Genomic DNA, 17839 nt, shown 5'->3' on the forward strand with positions numbered 1-17839 from the left:
TCATCAGGCCTTAACTTGCACCTGTTTGTCTCCATTGTAACACGTCATTGTCTGCCTGTTTTTTGGCTGTCATGCCGTTGCCTTTGTCTTTGAGATGCCATAGGGGTTTAGGTGAATCGGTAAGATACCCTTGGGTGTACACTACCCTCAAGTAGATTTCCTCTGTTATCTCATCAGGTTAGAAGCGGGGCCACCCTCTGTATGTATTAGCTAGGTTGCATGTGTGCACTAGTAAGTTGTCACTTTATCTTGTTTTCTTTGATTTGGCTCCGCTTATAGTTCCCTATTCCCCTTGGCGGAACATTCGCCAAATAAATACACTGATGTACTTGGTTTGCTGCCATGCTTTATTGTTCTCCCAGTCAGTCCAACAGCAACATGTGTTATGGTTCCCCTACTCCCCCCCCCCCCGGGATCCTCAAGTCGGGCTTGCTGTGAGTTGTTCGGTATAGGTGTGTGCATAGTGTAGCTGGTTTGTGTGTATAGGATAGGCAGTAGTTGTTTTTGTAGGGCTCGTTATGGAGGCTTTTGATTTGGGTGTCTTTTTGGCTGATCCGTCTATGGATCGGATTGACATATGCCGGAAGGCTGATTTATATGCCAAAGCGGCTCATTTTGAGTTTCCAGTTCAGGGGGCCCTGATCAAAGCGAGACTTAAGGAGTGTGTCGTGGATATGCTGGTGGGCAAGGAGGTGCTTGGTGTGACAGTGGCTTCTCCCAGTAGTGATGCCAGTGCGGACACGCAGGCTGGGGCAGAGGCTAGGCCACCCGCTACCTTACCGCGTTTTAATCCGTTGTCGCCTACTTTATCAAGGTCGTCTCAGGACGCCCGCTTGCGTATGGAGGCGCAGGAGAGAGAGCTGCAGGCTGAGCGTGGAGAGAGGCAAGCTGAGCGCGAGCACCAGCTGGAGATTCGACGGATTGAGGCAGAGAAGGAGGTGAAACTACGAAGGTTGGAATTGGAGGCTGCAAGTGCGGCACGTGCACCCCAAACCACCCTCTCTTCTCCACTAGCTAGCTCATTTGGCACATTGGATGTGACTAAACAGATGGCTTTGGTTCCGCAGTTCCGGGAATCGGAAATCGATTTTTATTTTGGTGTGTTTGAACGCATCGCAGTTTCTATGCAGTGGCCTAAAGAGGTGTGGCCCCTCTTGCTTCAGTGTAAACGATCTCGTAAAGCTCAAGAGGTGTTGGCGTCCATTTCGTTGGAGGAGAGTCTAGATTACGAAATTGTTAAAACCACTGTTCTTCATGCGTATGAGTTAGTGCCTGAGGCTTATAGACAAAAGTATAGGAGTTGCAAAAAGTCTCCTGATCGTACTTTCATGGAGTTTTCTCGAGAGAAGGCCACCTTGTTTGATCGGTGGTGCACCGCCACTAAAACTACAGATTTTTCCTCTCTTCGAGAATTAGACCTGCTGGAGGAATTTAAGAATAGTATATCCGAACGAATAGTAACATACTTGAATGAGCAAAAAGGAATGTCACTGTCCCAAGCAGCTGTATTAGCGGACGAGTTTGTACTGACCCAAAAGCCCGCTCATGTGTTCGCAAGTCAGTTTCGCTTCCTTTACGCTTTAGGGATGAACGGAGTGTTTTTATTGTCATGAACTTGGCAATTTAATTGCTGACTGTCGGCTTCGTATGAGAAATCATCCACCGTCCAGTTTCCAAGTACAGTTTCTCGCTCTGCGGCAGTTATGCCGAATGTGTGCGTTTCTGACCTTCCTGACCCCAGCTACAAACCATTCATTTTGAGTGGTCTTGTGTCACTGACCGGTGATCCAAAGGACCAGAAAAAGGTTCAGATTCTCCGAGACACTGGGGAGGCCCAGTCGTTTATCCTCTGATGTAGTGCCATTGTCAGGTGATTCATTCTGTGGTTCCAGTGTTTTGGTTCAGGGCATAGAGATGGGGTTTGTGCAAGCTGTGAGCGCCTACGGAGGATGTCATGCATTAGAGTTTCGATTCTCTGCCCGAGCCCGAGCCGACCCGCAGGCCGGGTCGGGCCGATATTTCCCACCACTATCGTCGAGCCGGGCTTTTGATTGAGCGTTTAATCATTGCTTTATCGGCCTAATCTGAGGAGAAATCTATGCCATAAACAGAAATATTATAGACCTTTATTACACGGGTCTTCTCAATGCCATGGAACACTCCGTTCACTTGCATGGGAAGTAGTCCGGTAACTTGTCAACCCCAGCGTCTTCGGTTACATAGCGACTTCAACGTCTTTGGCGGACTATCTCTGCTAATCAACACTACGAATGCTGGTAACGAATAAATTGTAAAAAGACACACCATGTGAAGTTATGTTTTCGTTTTGGCAAGTAGCCGTGTAATAAGCGGAATGATGTATAGAACGTCGCCGGTCATTATCGAAAATAAGCCCCTTCAGGGCGAAGCAAGACACCTCCGCTGCGTGTTGAACCATTTTAGTGACACACAATGATAAAGCGTCAGGTTAGGCGCGTTACGCGCGTAATGCGTTCAGTGTGGCCATACCTTTAGAATGAGCCCTTGGGCCTCCTCATGGGTGCCGACATGTTGCACCCAGTGTTTCTACAGTATCCCAGAATGGACAAATGGATCTAGAGCGATTATGGTTTTGATTCAATCGGCTTAAGAGTTCTAGAAAGGAGGAGGGCGTGTTATCGCCATGTCTACCACCCATTTGTGATAATCAATTACCATCGTTGTGTAGGAGCGATATAATGAGTGATGACGTATATGAAATCCACCACACATCGATGTGTACTACTAGTGTCCGAGAAGCTTATCCGCTCTCTTTTGCGGACATGATGATCATCCTCTAGCTAGGCTAAGCAACATACATCTTCACACACACCATGGCGTTATACCATAATTATCCAAGAAGCTTAACCCTCTCCCGGACACGCCTCTTACAGCCTAGGGAAGATGAGCATGCTAGAGGATAGAGGATTCAATTAGAAGGCGTTTCACACCCTTTTTAATCCACGTGTGAAATAGTGTAGCGAATGGCAGTTTGTGGATGAGGGGGATTATAATAAATGGGTGTGGATTCTTAACTACCTCCTTGTTCTTGAGACGTTGGTTTTAGAGGTTGTTTTCCAGTTCAAAAACCGAAAGTAGGCCATTACTCTTTCACAGGAAGTTTGCATCAAAAACGAAGGGCTCAGTTATCAAAATATAACATAGTTATAATTAAAGGTCTTTGAAAGTAGTTAACCACTATGGATTGAGTAATAGGTGTAGGAGTAAGATGATTTTTTAACAAACTTAAATTGGCTGCTACCTCCAAAATCTCCCCAGTAGTTGCTACTAAATTTTACTAACTGTAGCCAACCAAATGTTACAGGCCAAATAATCCCCACAAACTATATATTGCACATTTTGTGTATATTATATAAATATGAATATTTAGTAGATTCAAAATAAAATGTTCCTTCTAAATCTAAATGAATGATCCAGCTTTTTTTTTCTTGACATAGCAGATTGACGTACCTTGCGTAGAGGTCATTGCAGCATGTTTGAATGTTCCCCTCCGTCCCATTGAACACAGATGTTCTGAAGATGCTCAGGCAGTCCAGAGGAGGAACAAAGAGGACCCCTTAGATAGAGTTACAGTCGCTGTTAGACATATCAACCAAAAATGTGGTCAGCCTGGAAAATGGAAGGAATTTTGACTGGCTTACCTGCAATGCAAGCATTGATAAATGATGTACAGGTCCCAGCGAATAGTGCTCTGACTACCAAAGCTGCTACATCTTTTTTGTTGGCTAGGCATATGGATGCTTTGAATCGAGAAATATCGGTCCGATTCAAAACAAGGAAATAACTGTAAATGTGACGATCAGACAAGTCAGTGCTGCAAAGGTTAAAGGTTATACAGACCCAGGCCTCCCATCACCAGGCCAATTTAGCTAATATTGGCAAATCCACAGAGGGCGTACGTGCTGATAACTTCCCATCGGACCTTTGATGGACACAACCAAAAGTGTAGAAGAAAATGCACCCATTTTACAATGACAGCTGCATGACGCTATGCCGGCAAAACTAACACTAGCACTGGCAATGCACCCAGTAAATGAAGACTACAAAAAGACAACAACAAAGATCCACTCACAGAGATCCACTGTCTTACTCCATCAATCACTTCATCAAGTCCTTCGACCCGATTCGTTTTTATTTTGGCCAATTTCTTATAGGCCAGAAACTCGTTCAGAAAGAGCTTGTTGCCGAGCAGCTCTGCGACCGTGAAAGACTCTTCGTAGGGTATCCCCATCATAAAGGCGAAGGGCATGAACACGTAGGAGCAGATGAGCTGCAGGTAGAATTCAAAATAAACCTTTTAAAACAAACCAAATACAAGGTACAAGAGGTATTTCAGGAAGTGACATAGACGTACCAGGAAGACACCATAATGTCCTCATCTGACTGGTCGGCGAACTCCTCTGTCTCGGGGTACAAGAGCTTTGAGATGGCTAGAGCACACGGTGCAGCCATCACTGAGGCGGATATCAGAGAGGACGGGTCAATCTGTATGGATATGGGTTAAACATCAAATCAGGGACCAAAACCAATAGCTAGGCGGGAGCAGAAAGTCAGCAGCACTTACACCAAAGGAGATGAACGCCCCCATTACACTGCCTGCAATGGTGGCAAATCCTCCAGTTATGACAGCGTGGATCTCTGATTTGGTCATGTCCTTTAAGTAAGGACGGATCAACAGTGGTGCCTCTGTCTAATGGAAATAAAGAGGTTGATAAAATAGGTACAAATAGGTACAATTGTTCTATTCTAATGTGGAGTAATCATTTGTAACAACATTTTCTTCAAAAAGGTTCTGGACACAATAAATGTGAAGCTTGATTCCTTTTGAAACCAATGTCACAGATTAGTCACCGAGATAAAGAAAACAAACGGTAGCTTGTATACCTGTCGAATGAATATGTTGCCAACCACGCTTAATGTCTCTGTGGCTGTGGTTCCCAATGTTAGCTGCATATCCCATGAGATCTATAGGTGGACCCAAACAAAAATCTTCAATAACTCATAGACATAGGTTCAGGCTAAGGACACCATTCACATGTGTTTGGGTTGGAATCTGCCTGGCTGCATTACCTTAATTAACGATGATTCACTGCATCAGCCCAAGGTAGTACAGGACTGACACCACACTGCTCAACAACACCAAAATGGCCAACGCCTGTGGAAACAAATGGAACCAACTGTAATAATAATTCAGCCAGGCTTTAACTAATGGTCTAGACTAGTAATCGTTTACTAGGTGTGTTTATGTTAAATAAGGTTTTAATTTATAGGATAACCCTTGAGTTAGCCTAATCCTATCTTAAATGATCACAAATCAATTGGAGAATTATCTGCTTTAATAAATAAATCATGATAATTACTATTACTGAATTTATTTTTTGATAACTGCACACTTGATAGTATAGGTTCTTATTTTATATTCTGAATCTTAAAGGTGGGGTTTATCAATGTGGTGACATATGGTTAAGTAACAAAACGAAAGCAATAACCTGACAATAACTAACCTAACGTAACCTCTTAATAGATAGCCATCCGTACAAAGTGGCGAAGTCACGTAGAGCTCTACCTTCCGGTAGAGCCCATGGGACCTAAGAGATCGAAAAATTTGAATGGGTTTCAATGAGAGAAAGTAATTATTTTCTGGTTCCAGTCTTTATATGCCCTGGATTACACATATGTTGTTTGTGGATTTAAATGATAATTTTTCATGCAAAGAAAACTAAATTTTTTTGATAATATTAGGTTCTGTGTGAGGCCGCTTTGTGAACTACGCCTTCGCTGCTCTCGACGCGAATAATATACGTCACCACCCGCACTTGTAACTCCGGTACAGACATGGCGATCTCTCTGCTCCACTTCACCGCTTTTTTTCCCCAAGGGGAGGATAAAAGCATCGAAAGAGGTGAAACCATTATAAATCGGCGCATGTGGAAAGTTTCAGTTATGCCTATGGGGAGATTGTCAGTCGTGTCCACGCCAGTCGCAGGGAGCATAACGTCCCATACGAGACGTGTCTCATTGCGTTTTCTCTACAGCCTTGAACTGAACAATTGCACAATAAACGGTCAAACGCTTGACATGAAAAATTATCATTTAAATCCACAAACAACATATGCGTAATCCGCATATAAAGACTAGTGGGACCAGAAGATAATCTCATAGGTCCCCCATGGGCTCTACCGGAATGGGCGTGACTTCGCCACTCTATGGATCTGTTATTATGTGCTGCCCCCTGGTGTGCACTATGAAGAGGTCGATCATTCACACACACACACACACACACACACACACACACACACACACACACACACACACACACACACACACACACACACACACACACACACACACACACACACAGTGAGGGAAAGAGGGACAGAGGAGGGAGCTGTGTGTGTTTTTGGGTTGGGGTTCGTGTTGGGGCTTCATTTGGATGGAAAATTTAACAACGTGTTAACTACTTCAATAAACTTAAAATGTTTAACCTCGGTCTTTAAACTATCATCACGAGCTGTCGCCACACTCTTGTACCGAGCTCTTCCGGTGCCAGATAATCCCATGTCCTGTTCCCCGCGTTTCAAACGCGCGCAGGAAGGTACGAGAGGACGCACGTCACGGATAACACACACTCCAAATCTGGCCCAATCTGGCAACACTGTCAAGGAGCAGAGACGGAGCATTGGAGACGGCGTCTCGATCACACTGGAAACAGGCAGATACATGGACTATTGGATGCATTCGTTGTTTGCTGAATTACCCTAACGCAATGAAACAAGCCTCAATCATGTGACATCGGGATTATGCCAAACTTCAACCAGCTACCTCCAAAAGGCTTCGCACTTTTGACAGCTGTCATTAATATTTCCCATCGTTATGACGAAATATAAACTAATCCTAACATTTATGTTGATGGCGGTGGCATGGCATGGCACCACCGGTGAACCACAGACTCTCTCCTCACCTGCGACGCGTTTGAACTCAACCACATCCATGACTGAGGATCAGTCGAAGATGAACTCTTCCACGGCCACCACCGAGTCTCGTATCTCATCCATACTGACCCACCTACCCACTTTGAAGGTCCTTGTTATCCTCATCGTCGTGGTGACAGCTGTGCTCATCACGTGCCTGGTCATTAAAGTAATCAGGTAGGCCCGATTGCAAAAACAGCTGCATCGCTCGAGTGGTCCTTCGACCACATAACCAATAATCATCTCCAAAAATCGCATTTCGTGCATCTCAATGTGTTGTTGTTTTTTTTGCCAAGGGTCATAGTCGTGAACGGCAGCTAGGCTACATGTAGAGGGGAAGTGAAGGGATGGATGGATCAGCATATTTTCCTCCTCACTTTATGCATAGGCTATTAACAACGATGGTTAACTCTAACATAGTCGCTAGCTGAATCGTGTCATATACATCAACACATCTGCCACGAGCAATAAACCCATTAAACCCGCTTATCGTGGACACAAGCAGATGCTAAAACATGTGGTCAATAGACCTAGGGTACATAATGTGAGACAACATAGGCTTATTTCCTATGCAGAAGTTTGGCTTGATATTGTTTTGTTTTCAATTCGGTGTTTCCCTTTTAGATCTGGAAGACGAATTCGGAAAACACGAAAGTATGACATTATAACGACGCCCGCCGAGCGAGTGGAGATGGCGCCACTCAATGACGATAATGAGGATGAAGACGACTCAACCCTCTTTGATGTCAAGTACAGGTTTGGGATTAAGTAATTTACACGTCATCCAAGATCAAATGTTTTTAATATGTTTAAAAAAAAGAAGCTTCTAGGCCTTCCTATGTATTTACAAAGAAGTTCCAGCTCTGGTATGCATCAACAACTTCAACATCTTCAATAATCATTAACACCGATAATATTGCATTTCAGACTTGGTTGTTGTGGCATGTTTTTCCCTGCTGCGTCCCTCTTGGTTTTAATCAGGCTCATGACCAATTTACATTGTTCCTGAAACTAAAATGGAAGGATGAGGCGTTGCCAGTAGGAAGCCAGGGTGCTTCTCGTTATTTTAATAGCTAGGCGTTTGCAATCCAAGACATTTTAGCCCTTTGCGTCAATACTTTTGTTTACTCAAGGTTTGCCCCTTCCGACTTAGCAATTGTTCCGAGAACCATTTCCTCTTAAAGTTTGTAAACCTGATATACTTGACTTCCAAGTCTTACGAGAGTCTGTAGGCTTACTTCCTTCATAGTTTGCATGATTCAATACTAGTTCGGTTTCATCGTCTATTACTAGTGCTGTGTCATTCTCACTCCTATTTCGTTTATTTACAGGTGAATGGAAGCATTGGCGTCAACATCATTTTTTGTCAGAAGAAAATCTGAAGTACTTTACATTACACACTTTGTTGTGTACTATGTTGAAAACTTGACAATTTCCCCAAACTTCAGCAATGTGATTTTTATTGAAGGTTGCTCTTCTGACATTTTTTTATAAAGTCTTAATATTTGGGCTGCCATCATCCCATAATAACAAATTTCCCGTCAGATATGAATTGAAACCTACATTTGAATGTTTCAGACAATGCACCACATAACTGTATTACCTGTTACATAAACACCTCTAAATGTTTGGCAGGAGTTCATAGTAAGATTCTGTCTCATGTACTATCATAAACTCATACGCAGAGATTCAAACAGAACATGTTTTAATTTCAGCCCTAGTTGTTAGCCTGGCCAATTCATTTAAGTGTACTTGACTAAAGCCATGACCAATATTTGCTGAATCAAATGTACGAAGGATTGTTAATTTACAGATGCCATTTGTGTTTTAACAGTATGCTGTTTACTGCCATACTGAAGGTGGTTCTTATGGCACATATAAGAACTGACTTCTCATATGATATGAGAAGTCAGTTCTTTGCTTGTACTAAGTTGCAGATCTACTGATTCATGGAAAGGAAAATATCATTCCATTAGCTAGGAGTAGGCTGACTTTCACGGCAATGATTGCACTGAATTAATTCTATAAAGTCAACCCTCTGATATAATCGCTGATATCAGCTGCTAAGTGGGATGGCAAAAATGGAACTGCTTACCAATGACTCTTCGGTCACACAGCTGAAACTCTGAGCTGATAACTATTCTTTGACAATGGCTGGCCTTTGGGTTAATTTTTTTTCTTGGTGTTTTTTAAGATCAAGTTTCCTTTGTCTATAAAGGAATGTAGGCTTTCACTGACCTTCCTCAAAGACAATTGGACAGGATGTGTGTGTGTGTGTGTGTGTGTGTGTGTGTGTGTGTGTGTGTGTGTGTGTGTGTGTGTGTGTGTGTGTGTGTGTGTGTGTGTGTGTGTGTGTGTGTGTGTGTGTGTGTGTGGCTTTGACCTCCCACCCAGAGAATGAATACTGCTTTTAATGTCTTAGGACAATATCAGAAGTCCTGTGTTACCTTTCTTGTAGGTGTTCCTCTGTACAAAAATACATATTACAAAGCTTTATCTGTACATGTCTGTAAATTCATTGGACATATATTAAAGATTATATCAATTATCGTTTTAGGTGAAACATTTGTTGCCATTGAGTCCTATTTAGATTAAACATAGATTATTACGTTCTAGGTTATCATCAGTTAAATATTACACACTTGGGGTTGGTTGACCCTATATATTCATACCCGATAGTTGAAGTTCTGAAGCCCTGTCTACAATCCAAATAAACCAGTTGCACACCCCCAGGTAACAGCTGCGTTTGGCGTCTCACGGTCCCTCTTGAGTGCAAACATCCTTTGCTATTCATCCGTCTAATGTTTGACTGATCCTCATAAAGGTCCTAAACTCATTAATTTGTTTAAAGGCTTAAAGGTATCATTGCAGAAGAAAGGTCTCACGGTGTACATTTGCATTTTTCCTTTAATCAATTAAGGACTCATTTGAGAAACATCAAACTGTACTATCAACGTTGAATGTATTCACTACATGAAGCACAATGACCGAGACACAATTACCCATAGGTTGTGCTGTCTCTGAAACAGACTACATCCAGAGTCAATAAGGAGATGTTCTGCAGGTCTATTGGGTTTCAAGCTGGGCTGTGAGGCTGATCATAGGGGATACGAGGTGTTGACACTTGGAATTCATAACCTCACCCTCATTTCAAGTTGAATCGTCTTATTGTTCACCATGAAAAGCCAGGCCAAATAAATGTTTTCCCTTTTTATTTCTAAAGCAAAGATAACATAGGATTTTTAGTCTAGAAGTGTCTTTTATTTGCCCGTGTGGATTTTACATCCCAAACACCGATACAGGGATGTTTGTAACATACATTGTTAAGTCCTTTAAAGGAATTATCCGCTTAAGTATTCTTGTAAAAATAACCTTTTATTTTTCTGTCGCTAAATGTTCTCATCGCACAAAAGTAATCGAGCCACACAATCACATCTTAATCAGACATGCATTTCTTTAAAGGCAGTATTATTGTTAATTTTTATTATACATAGGCATAATACATACATAAGTAGTTTAACGCTATATAGAAACCATGAATTTTACAATCAGAAAATTGCACCTCAGTGGAATAGTACTGTAAGTGCTGCTGCTGGGAGATTGGCTTATCAACCTAGCAGTATGGGCAGAGGAGGTTTCCCATTTTTGCCAAACTCTCTACCTATACAAACAAACATTTGTGACCTCAGCCGGCTGATGTCTAACGTCACTGGTATATCTATTATCAGTTAACTTCATTAGCAGCATTATCAGGGAAATGTAGAGTCTACGGAGGAATCCGTTCAAAAGGGAACCAAATGTCTGTTTACTTGATGGTCGATAACACACAGGGTACTCCTTGTTTCAGTGAAGTCAAACAGTGGTAACCTCCATCAACAGGTGTGTCCTCTAATGAACATATGCTTGCTTAAAAATGCTGGAATCAAGAACTGTTGCCTGTGTACATAGATGGAGATCACGACATTCTAACAAATAGGACTTTCCTAATGTATCATCCTTTTTGTCTGTTATACGTTATAAAGAGGCAGCTTTACAGGCACTCTGAGATTTAAAGTGTTATACTAATGAAGATGTAGATAGTTTAAATATTTGCCAATGTTAAATGGCCGGAATATACATTCTATATATGCCAAGATAAAGTGAACACACAGAAAAAAGAAATGCCAAAAAGATATTTCAGGCCTATCATGGATTTTCTCAGATTAAGGTCAAATGGAGAGTAAACCAACTGGGTTTGATTTCCAATAAGCTTGAAAGAAAGGTCATATTAGTTGAGCTCTCTTTTTGTAAACAGGCAAAAAAAGTCACACCACTAGAGCAGGATTCAAGGTTAATACAAATTCTCGATACAAAATATTCTGGATATTTTAAGGCATGATGATTTTGTACATCCATATAATTACTAATGTATAAAGGAAGACCAAAACCGCATGGAATGTGAGCTGTAGGTTTTCATCAATAGAAGAATGCAATTCCTCAAAAACAAAAAAAGCTGCAACATTGCACATTGGTGCTTGTGCTCAAAGTTTTACAATTTATATTGAAACATATTGCTCAAATAAAGGTTTTTTTCAAAGGGTGAACATTTTTGACCACATGGAGAAAATAGCCAATACATTCTGTAAAAATACTGTTCAGTCCCAGAAAGGTTACAATACAAACGCAGTATCATTACTCAAATTGTTTATATAAATGTATCCATAATGAACCAAAAAGTTGAATGAAATAAATTAATGAAATAAAACAGCCATCAAATATTTGTAAACAATTAGCACCAGCCAAAAGCTGATCTTAGCACTTACTACAACATTTACGGTAATTATAAAGATTACAATAGAAATCTTAACATGTATAAATTACATTCTATGCTGGCCAACGGCCCCATCGGCTAGGCCTTTGTATGCTTGGTCAAACACAAGGTATTCCCCGAGCCGTTCAACCAAATGTTTCCACGACGACCTTACTTGGAGCCCTGTTGGTCTTGGCCGCTCTCCACTGGCAGTCGCCCAGTAGGACAGGTCCCAGTGTGGAGCCTTAGCGCCCCCTTCCTGTGAAGCGTGTTCAGTGTCCTGAACTCCAGCGGCATGGTGTGGGGGCTGGAGTGCGACGTGTAGTCGTACTTTAGGGTGTCGTAGTAGTGGTACTTCACGGGCCTGCCTCGCGGGTCCAGCGGGAAGGGCCAGAAGCCGTATAAATGGATCTCCTCACAGAAGCGCGTGGCCATGGTGTACATGAGCAGCCCCGTGGTGGGACGCTTGATCTGCACATTGTTCGTCAGCCAATATCTACAGAACACAGACACAGTGCACAAGGGGAGGCTGGTTCAATGGGGAAAAAACACAAGAGGAGGCGAATACTTTCAAATGTACTACATAATGCAGTCATATTTATGCCTGGACTAACACACATTACACCAGAATATGGGTTGCATTTGCTATCGTGTACATACTTCTTGTATGTAGTAGCCAATGGAAATCTAGACGCAGGAGCACACAAACACAATCTATTCTCCTAAACAATTACCTGGGAGTTAAACCCCAACACAATTACTCCCCAAAGAGATTTATTTCGTACATGCTAATTTGAAAGAATAGGCATCAGGGGATAACTGATATGAAGACCAATTCCAAATTCCCATATTTGACACTAGGCAAGGCAAGGCAATATTTGACACTAGTGCTTTGCGCCTTCTCAGACCCTTTAACAAATTACATTCTCACTTGTATTTACCCATCAAATGTTTGCCGAGCACACATGAACTGTTTAGTCTCCTTCTAACAACCCCCTGGTTACCGGGATTCACATGGGATTCACAGAGAGCTTCAACTGTAAAACCTGCTGCTGCTCTCCTAATTAGAAGCTCTGCCATCACGGTTGGAGACAGGTTCATTTGAGAGAGACATTTGAATCAGGTCTGCTGAGATTTGGGAGGGGACTGCTCTGCATTCCAGATTAGATGACAAGATTGAAACCCGCTCAACAGCGACTGGCACTGTTGTGTAATTTGTCTACGCCTCCCACTAGCTGTGCACTTTACCGCTAAGGTCACATTTAAAAGCAGAGGGAGAACTTTTTACAGAGCCCAAAGCAAGCAATAGATAACAATAGGACAGACCAGCAATTCTTAGTCTTTCAAAATGGACAAAAGCCCTGTGCTGCATCACACACAGCATTTCAACTTCAATAGTTTCCCCACTTTTGCCCCATGCAGTATTTTACAGACTTCAGCTTGCAATCTTTTAACTCAATGCTGTAATGGAGTAAAATGAGCATTCACTCTAACCGCTTTCTGTCGATCAAATATATAATTTTGTGCAGTCTCTATGTATCGCCTTCAGTATCTATATCTCCCAAGGGGCCCAGAAGAGTGGGCGTGTAAATCGAAGAACGCCTTTCTTGAGAAAAAGGGGTAAGTGTCAAGAATTACACCGCTTACGTTTCTCTGCCTGTCAACAGAAGCTCACTCAAGCTTTTAACCTCATTCCTGGATGAGCACTTCGCTGCCTCCTCAATTGGGCTGTTTGCCATTGGACTGCTGTGCCGCTGGGTAATATAATACGTCCATGAGCAGGAAGTGGGTCTGAGGTAAGAAAAAAAAACTACAAAATAAACACCATGCAGGAAGTATATCCTTAACATTCTGTTCTGCAAAAAAACTAAAAAAAAATTATATTATCCATTTGTGGGAGAAATTGTAATTGTTGAGTAATGTAGTTGGGAGATATCCAAAGCTCCAGATCGCTAAATTGTACTGCTGCATCGATTTGAACACACTGATTCAGTTTAGTCAAACCACACACACGCTTCCATCCCATAATACTGAGAGAGTATAGTAGTGTAGTGAAGCAGTGGTGACTAGAGGACAGAGCAGCTTTGCCTGCAGTGATCAGCCTCTAAAGATCCGGTTATAAATAGCCAACAGGCCAAACGTTGGGTGGGTAGTACCTCTAAGCCCCTTGAGACTTGAGAATGCAGGTAAAGCAGGCTAGGCGGGCACAGCGGAAGGCAGTCGGCTCCACGCCCCATCCATCATCAAAGTCCTTTTATTATACGTCTATTCTTATTTTTTGGTTATATAATTCGATTTATCAGTTTCTTTGTATTTGTTACATTTGGTCTTTCAAAACAAGTTAAAAATGATTCCCTCAAAATGAAAAAAAATACTAAATAATAAATGAAATAGAGAATAAGGTGTGTGTGTGTGTGTGCGTACACGTGTCTGTGTGTGTGTGTGTCTGTGTTGATAAAAAAACAAATCAAAGTAATGAACTGCGGTGGCTCTCCTGCTCACCCCCGCACGGCGTGGAGGAGGCGCAGCGAGGGGAAGGCGGTGCGGATGCCCACGGTGTGCAGCAGGATGAGCCGCGCGGCCCACTCCACGCGCTCCTCCCCGCCCTTGGCCATGAAGGCGGGGATCCACAGCACGCTGCCCCGGAGGCTCTGCAGCCGGGCCACAAAGCGGGCCCGCCACTCGGGGCTGGCCAGGTCCTGGAAGGCCCGCTGCACCACCGAGGGGTTCATGGTCACCAGGTTGGTGCGCCGGCCCACGTCCACCGAGTACTCCTTCACCGGGGCCAGGTTGCACCTAGACAGGAATCAATCAGGGTCTCAACTCCTTCTTTAAACATCTGCTGCTTTTCCTCCATTTTATTCAGGTATTTTTACACTAATTTTCCCTTGCAGAGAAACAGACCTAGTCAGTCTTTAGACTAATATTCAAAGAGCCAGTGAGTCAACTGTATCAGATGGAATTTGAACAATATGCGATTTTAAAGAGGGGGGCGTGTTATTCCCATGGTTACGACCCACGTCAACTTTAGGATACCTTTTCAGTTGATCGGTGAGTGTTATAATAAGCAATGATGTAGAAATCCACCATGCACCGTAGCGTTACACTATAGGTGTCTGAGGCCTTACCCTCATTAGGACGTGGCCTTTAAATACATCACTGCACAGACGGAGCTTCACCTTCCACACACCCCGTATCGTTATACTATAAGTGCTAACTATAAGTACTATAAGCTCCACAGGTCCACAGAAACCGCGCCGCTAGTGCCCCTTGGTTGTGATGTCAGACTATCTCGGAAAAGCTAGTCTGACGTCAAGACCAGAGCGCCACCTGTGTTTGCAGAAAAGTGGAACGATCCCATAGCGGTTTGGGAAGAATGCCCAAAAACATCACATTTTACAAAGAAAAAATCTCTAAATAGGACTCATTTCAGTAACGGTGAAAAAGGACCACGATAACTATGTTGACGATCAAATAAGACAATTGACCACGTTTAAAACAAAAGTGATTTTGGGTTCACTGGCTCTTTAAAGTCTGTTGGCAGACAGGCTGAAATCTGGGGGAACAATGCGTTTTATTTTCTTCCATTTTTGTTTCGACCAATCATGTTGCTTGAGGCAGGGATCTGTAGCTGGTATATTGCCAACAAATATTCAGCCAGCCAGAGTAAATTGTAAAAAAGCGTCTATAAAGGGTTTCAAATCAACATGCCTTGTAGACTGGCCAGTGGCCATGTAGAAATACACATAATAAAATGCCCTTCTGAAAGCTGCATGCACTCGCGCAAATTAGTATTCTTTGGTAGAATATCTCCGTAACGAAACAAGCCCAAGTGGTAACTCCAACCCTTGCTGTTTTTGGTTTCTTGCCCAGACTCTGTACCGCATCCCCAAGAAGTTCTGCTGTAACATAGTAGGACTGCTCGATCGAAGATTATCGAGGACCCAACATATTCTTCCAAAACATGGGGACAAATGTTGCAGAGTAGGTGCAATGAAAAAGATAATCTATCATTTTCAACCAAGATTCCAAATCGGAAATGTAATAAGTATCTTTTCATTTGCAACTTTTTTATACCTGATGACAAAGTCATAAGAGTCGATTTCTTGTCCACAGCTGCTATTGAGCAGAATCCCAGAGTTCCCAACAATGGCACACTTTCTGTGGTGCTGGTTCCTCATAGGAGAGACGGTGGGAAGAAGACGATACAGGTTCTCTGAGATATTTGTAGTGCTGTGCCGGTCGAGAACATAGTGGATGACATCTCCTGGTTTCAATGTGCCTTTTAAAATAGATATGTCCCTCTCGGGATCCAGGAATCTCAGAATGTTTTTCCTAAATAAGAGGGGAAGAGAAAACCAGCGTGTTACGAATGCATCATTACCCTGTCTGTGTATGTATGTGGTGGAGGGATGTGTTCTTTTACCTGATGAGGTTGGAAAGGGTTTTATTAAAGCTCCAGTGATCTGAAGACACGTTGGCAGTGTTGTTTGGGCTCCGGGCCGACTGATGGCTCATGTATTTGTCTACACTTGACAGAGGACTTGGCTCCACCTTTCCTGCAGGTTTCCTAAATGACAATATTTGTCTTGAGAGACAATGAACTTCGTTTTACATCATTTCCATGTTAAATCTGCCCAACAACTTTCCCAAGGCAATTATTTTCACACATTTTATGTGTTATATAACTATGCCACATAACCCATTTGCGTCAGTGTGAAATACAAACACTGAGTCAAATACTTGAGGGATGAGGCTGTACATGAATATGAAGGACATTGTGAACTGTAATGAACAAGAATAATATCTATAAATTGTTATATGTTGCAAATCGATCAACAACAGGCATCGCATACACAATAATGTCAATGGAAATGTGAGGTTTGGATATGTGAGGATGCATCACTGTGTCTGCCTACTCATATTTTGCAAAGTTTTCGGTGTCACACATAGGACATGCTAAGCCAACTTTAGAAGGGTTGATTTAATTAAATGAAACGTTAAATTAACTATACTCCAACATTAACAACATAGATATGGAATTGATGTATAGAAAACCATTCAATCATTGTTCACAGATGCATATGAGATGAATGCATGCAATTACATCAAGTCTAGACTTAACATTGACTGTGTTATGCTGAACTGGATCATCAATTGCGTAATATATTCTTCAAGTGTATGCAAGGATCAATATGACCTCATTGCAGAATGAGACACAGGAGCCTAATTGGGATTCATAAATAGAATCTAAGCTGCATTTCTTAACGACTACAAATCCGGGGCCCAGACCTCCTATTGTCTCCATCCTGTAGGGTCTTTGTTTCTCTCACAGGACAAGGGAAATGTATCCCTCCTTCCCTCTCTCCCTGTCTCACAGGACAAGTGAATTATAGCCCAGATCTCTCACTCTCATCCACTAGTAACCTAACCATACCATACCATACCACATATCTGCTAAACCATGTGTCATACGTACATTGTATGAATACATGTTTTAAAGAACTTGCGACATTACTTATAGTTGATATAAGGCGGGATGGGTGAGTTTTAAAGCCATGTGTTGCAAGGTACAAGATGAGGACAATTACTGTAAACCTGAATCATGCACTGCGTAGATAAAACGACATTATACTTACGCAGTACCTTCTTCTACCTCCGTAATATCGGACATTTTTAACAATATAACCAAGAGTGTGATAATCCCAAACATCAGTGTGAGGAATCCCAACCGCATGATGAGGTGGGTGTCGGTGACTGCAGCTAGCGGTCAACTGCAGCCAAAGCCCGCTGAACAAATGCTACATTAGCCCAATATTTCATTTGTATTAACGTAAATCGACCCGGTCGTTCCTGTGAACAAAAATGACACATTGATCTCATTTCAGTTAGAAACGGATATCTTTACACCCTGGCCGATGGGGCCGCTACATGGACTAAACCCTCTATTGCCAAATCAAACTTTAAAGCGTGTACCTAACCAGCGTTGCCAGATTGGGCCAGATTTCCCGCCCAATCTGGCAACGCTGGCGCTGCTGCC

The 17839-nt window shown here is 42.5% G+C and overlaps 2 protein-coding genes across 7 annotated transcripts in view; both read right to left on the bottom strand.

Moving 5' to 3' along the window:
• chd2 (chromodomain helicase DNA binding protein 2) overlaps positions 1-6680 on the bottom strand; it is a 37095-nt gene extending 30415 nt beyond the window's left edge. Inside the window, exons 1-8 of one of the 4 annotated variants that reach the window (XM_056598552.1) lie at positions 6525-6679; positions 5110-5194; positions 4924-5004; positions 4604-4729; positions 4394-4524; positions 4112-4309; positions 3681-3823; positions 3490-3595 (exon numbers count right to left, since the gene is read on the bottom strand). The gene's annotated coding sequence lies outside the window, so the exon portion shown is untranslated. Of the gene's footprint in view, positions 1-3489; positions 3596-3680; positions 4310-4393; positions 4525-4603; positions 4730-4923; positions 5005-5109; positions 5195-5543; positions 5560-6524 lie in introns of those variants that run through there. The other 3 variants (XM_056598555.1, XM_056598556.1, XM_056598551.1) reach the window with 3 other exon arrangements.
• A 3722-nt stretch (positions 6681-10402) lies between these two features.
• On the bottom strand, positions 10403-17818 carry st8sia2 (ST8 alpha-N-acetyl-neuraminide alpha-2,8-sialyltransferase 2). Of its 3 annotated transcripts, none has more exons than XM_056598560.1 (5): positions 17439-17818; positions 16226-16369; positions 15877-16134; positions 14302-14595; positions 10403-12295 (listed from the first exon to the last, which is right to left on the bottom strand). In XM_056598560.1, the coding sequence occupies exons 1-5, from the start codon at positions 17534-17536 to the stop codon at positions 11971-11973; spliced, it is 1119 nt and encodes a 372-aa protein (XP_056454535.1). In that variant the 5' UTR covers positions 17537-17818; the 3' UTR covers positions 10403-11970. The 3 variants fall into 3 exon arrangements, with proteins under 3 accessions (XP_056454535.1, XP_056454534.1, XP_056454536.1); XM_056598559.1 differs by having other exon boundaries at positions 16226-16387; positions 17439-17780; XM_056598561.1 differs by lacking the exon at positions 10403-12295 and adding an exon at positions 12327-13590 and having other exon boundaries at positions 16226-16387; positions 17439-17782.
• Positions 17819-17839: the final 21 nt, after the last annotated feature.

The sequence above is a fragment of the Gadus chalcogrammus genome, chromosome 9, assembly GCF_026213295.1.
Source record: "Gadus chalcogrammus isolate NIFS_2021 chromosome 9, NIFS_Gcha_1.0, whole genome shotgun sequence".
NCBI classification, from domain to species: Eukaryota; Metazoa; Chordata; class Actinopteri; order Gadiformes; family Gadidae; genus Gadus; species Gadus chalcogrammus.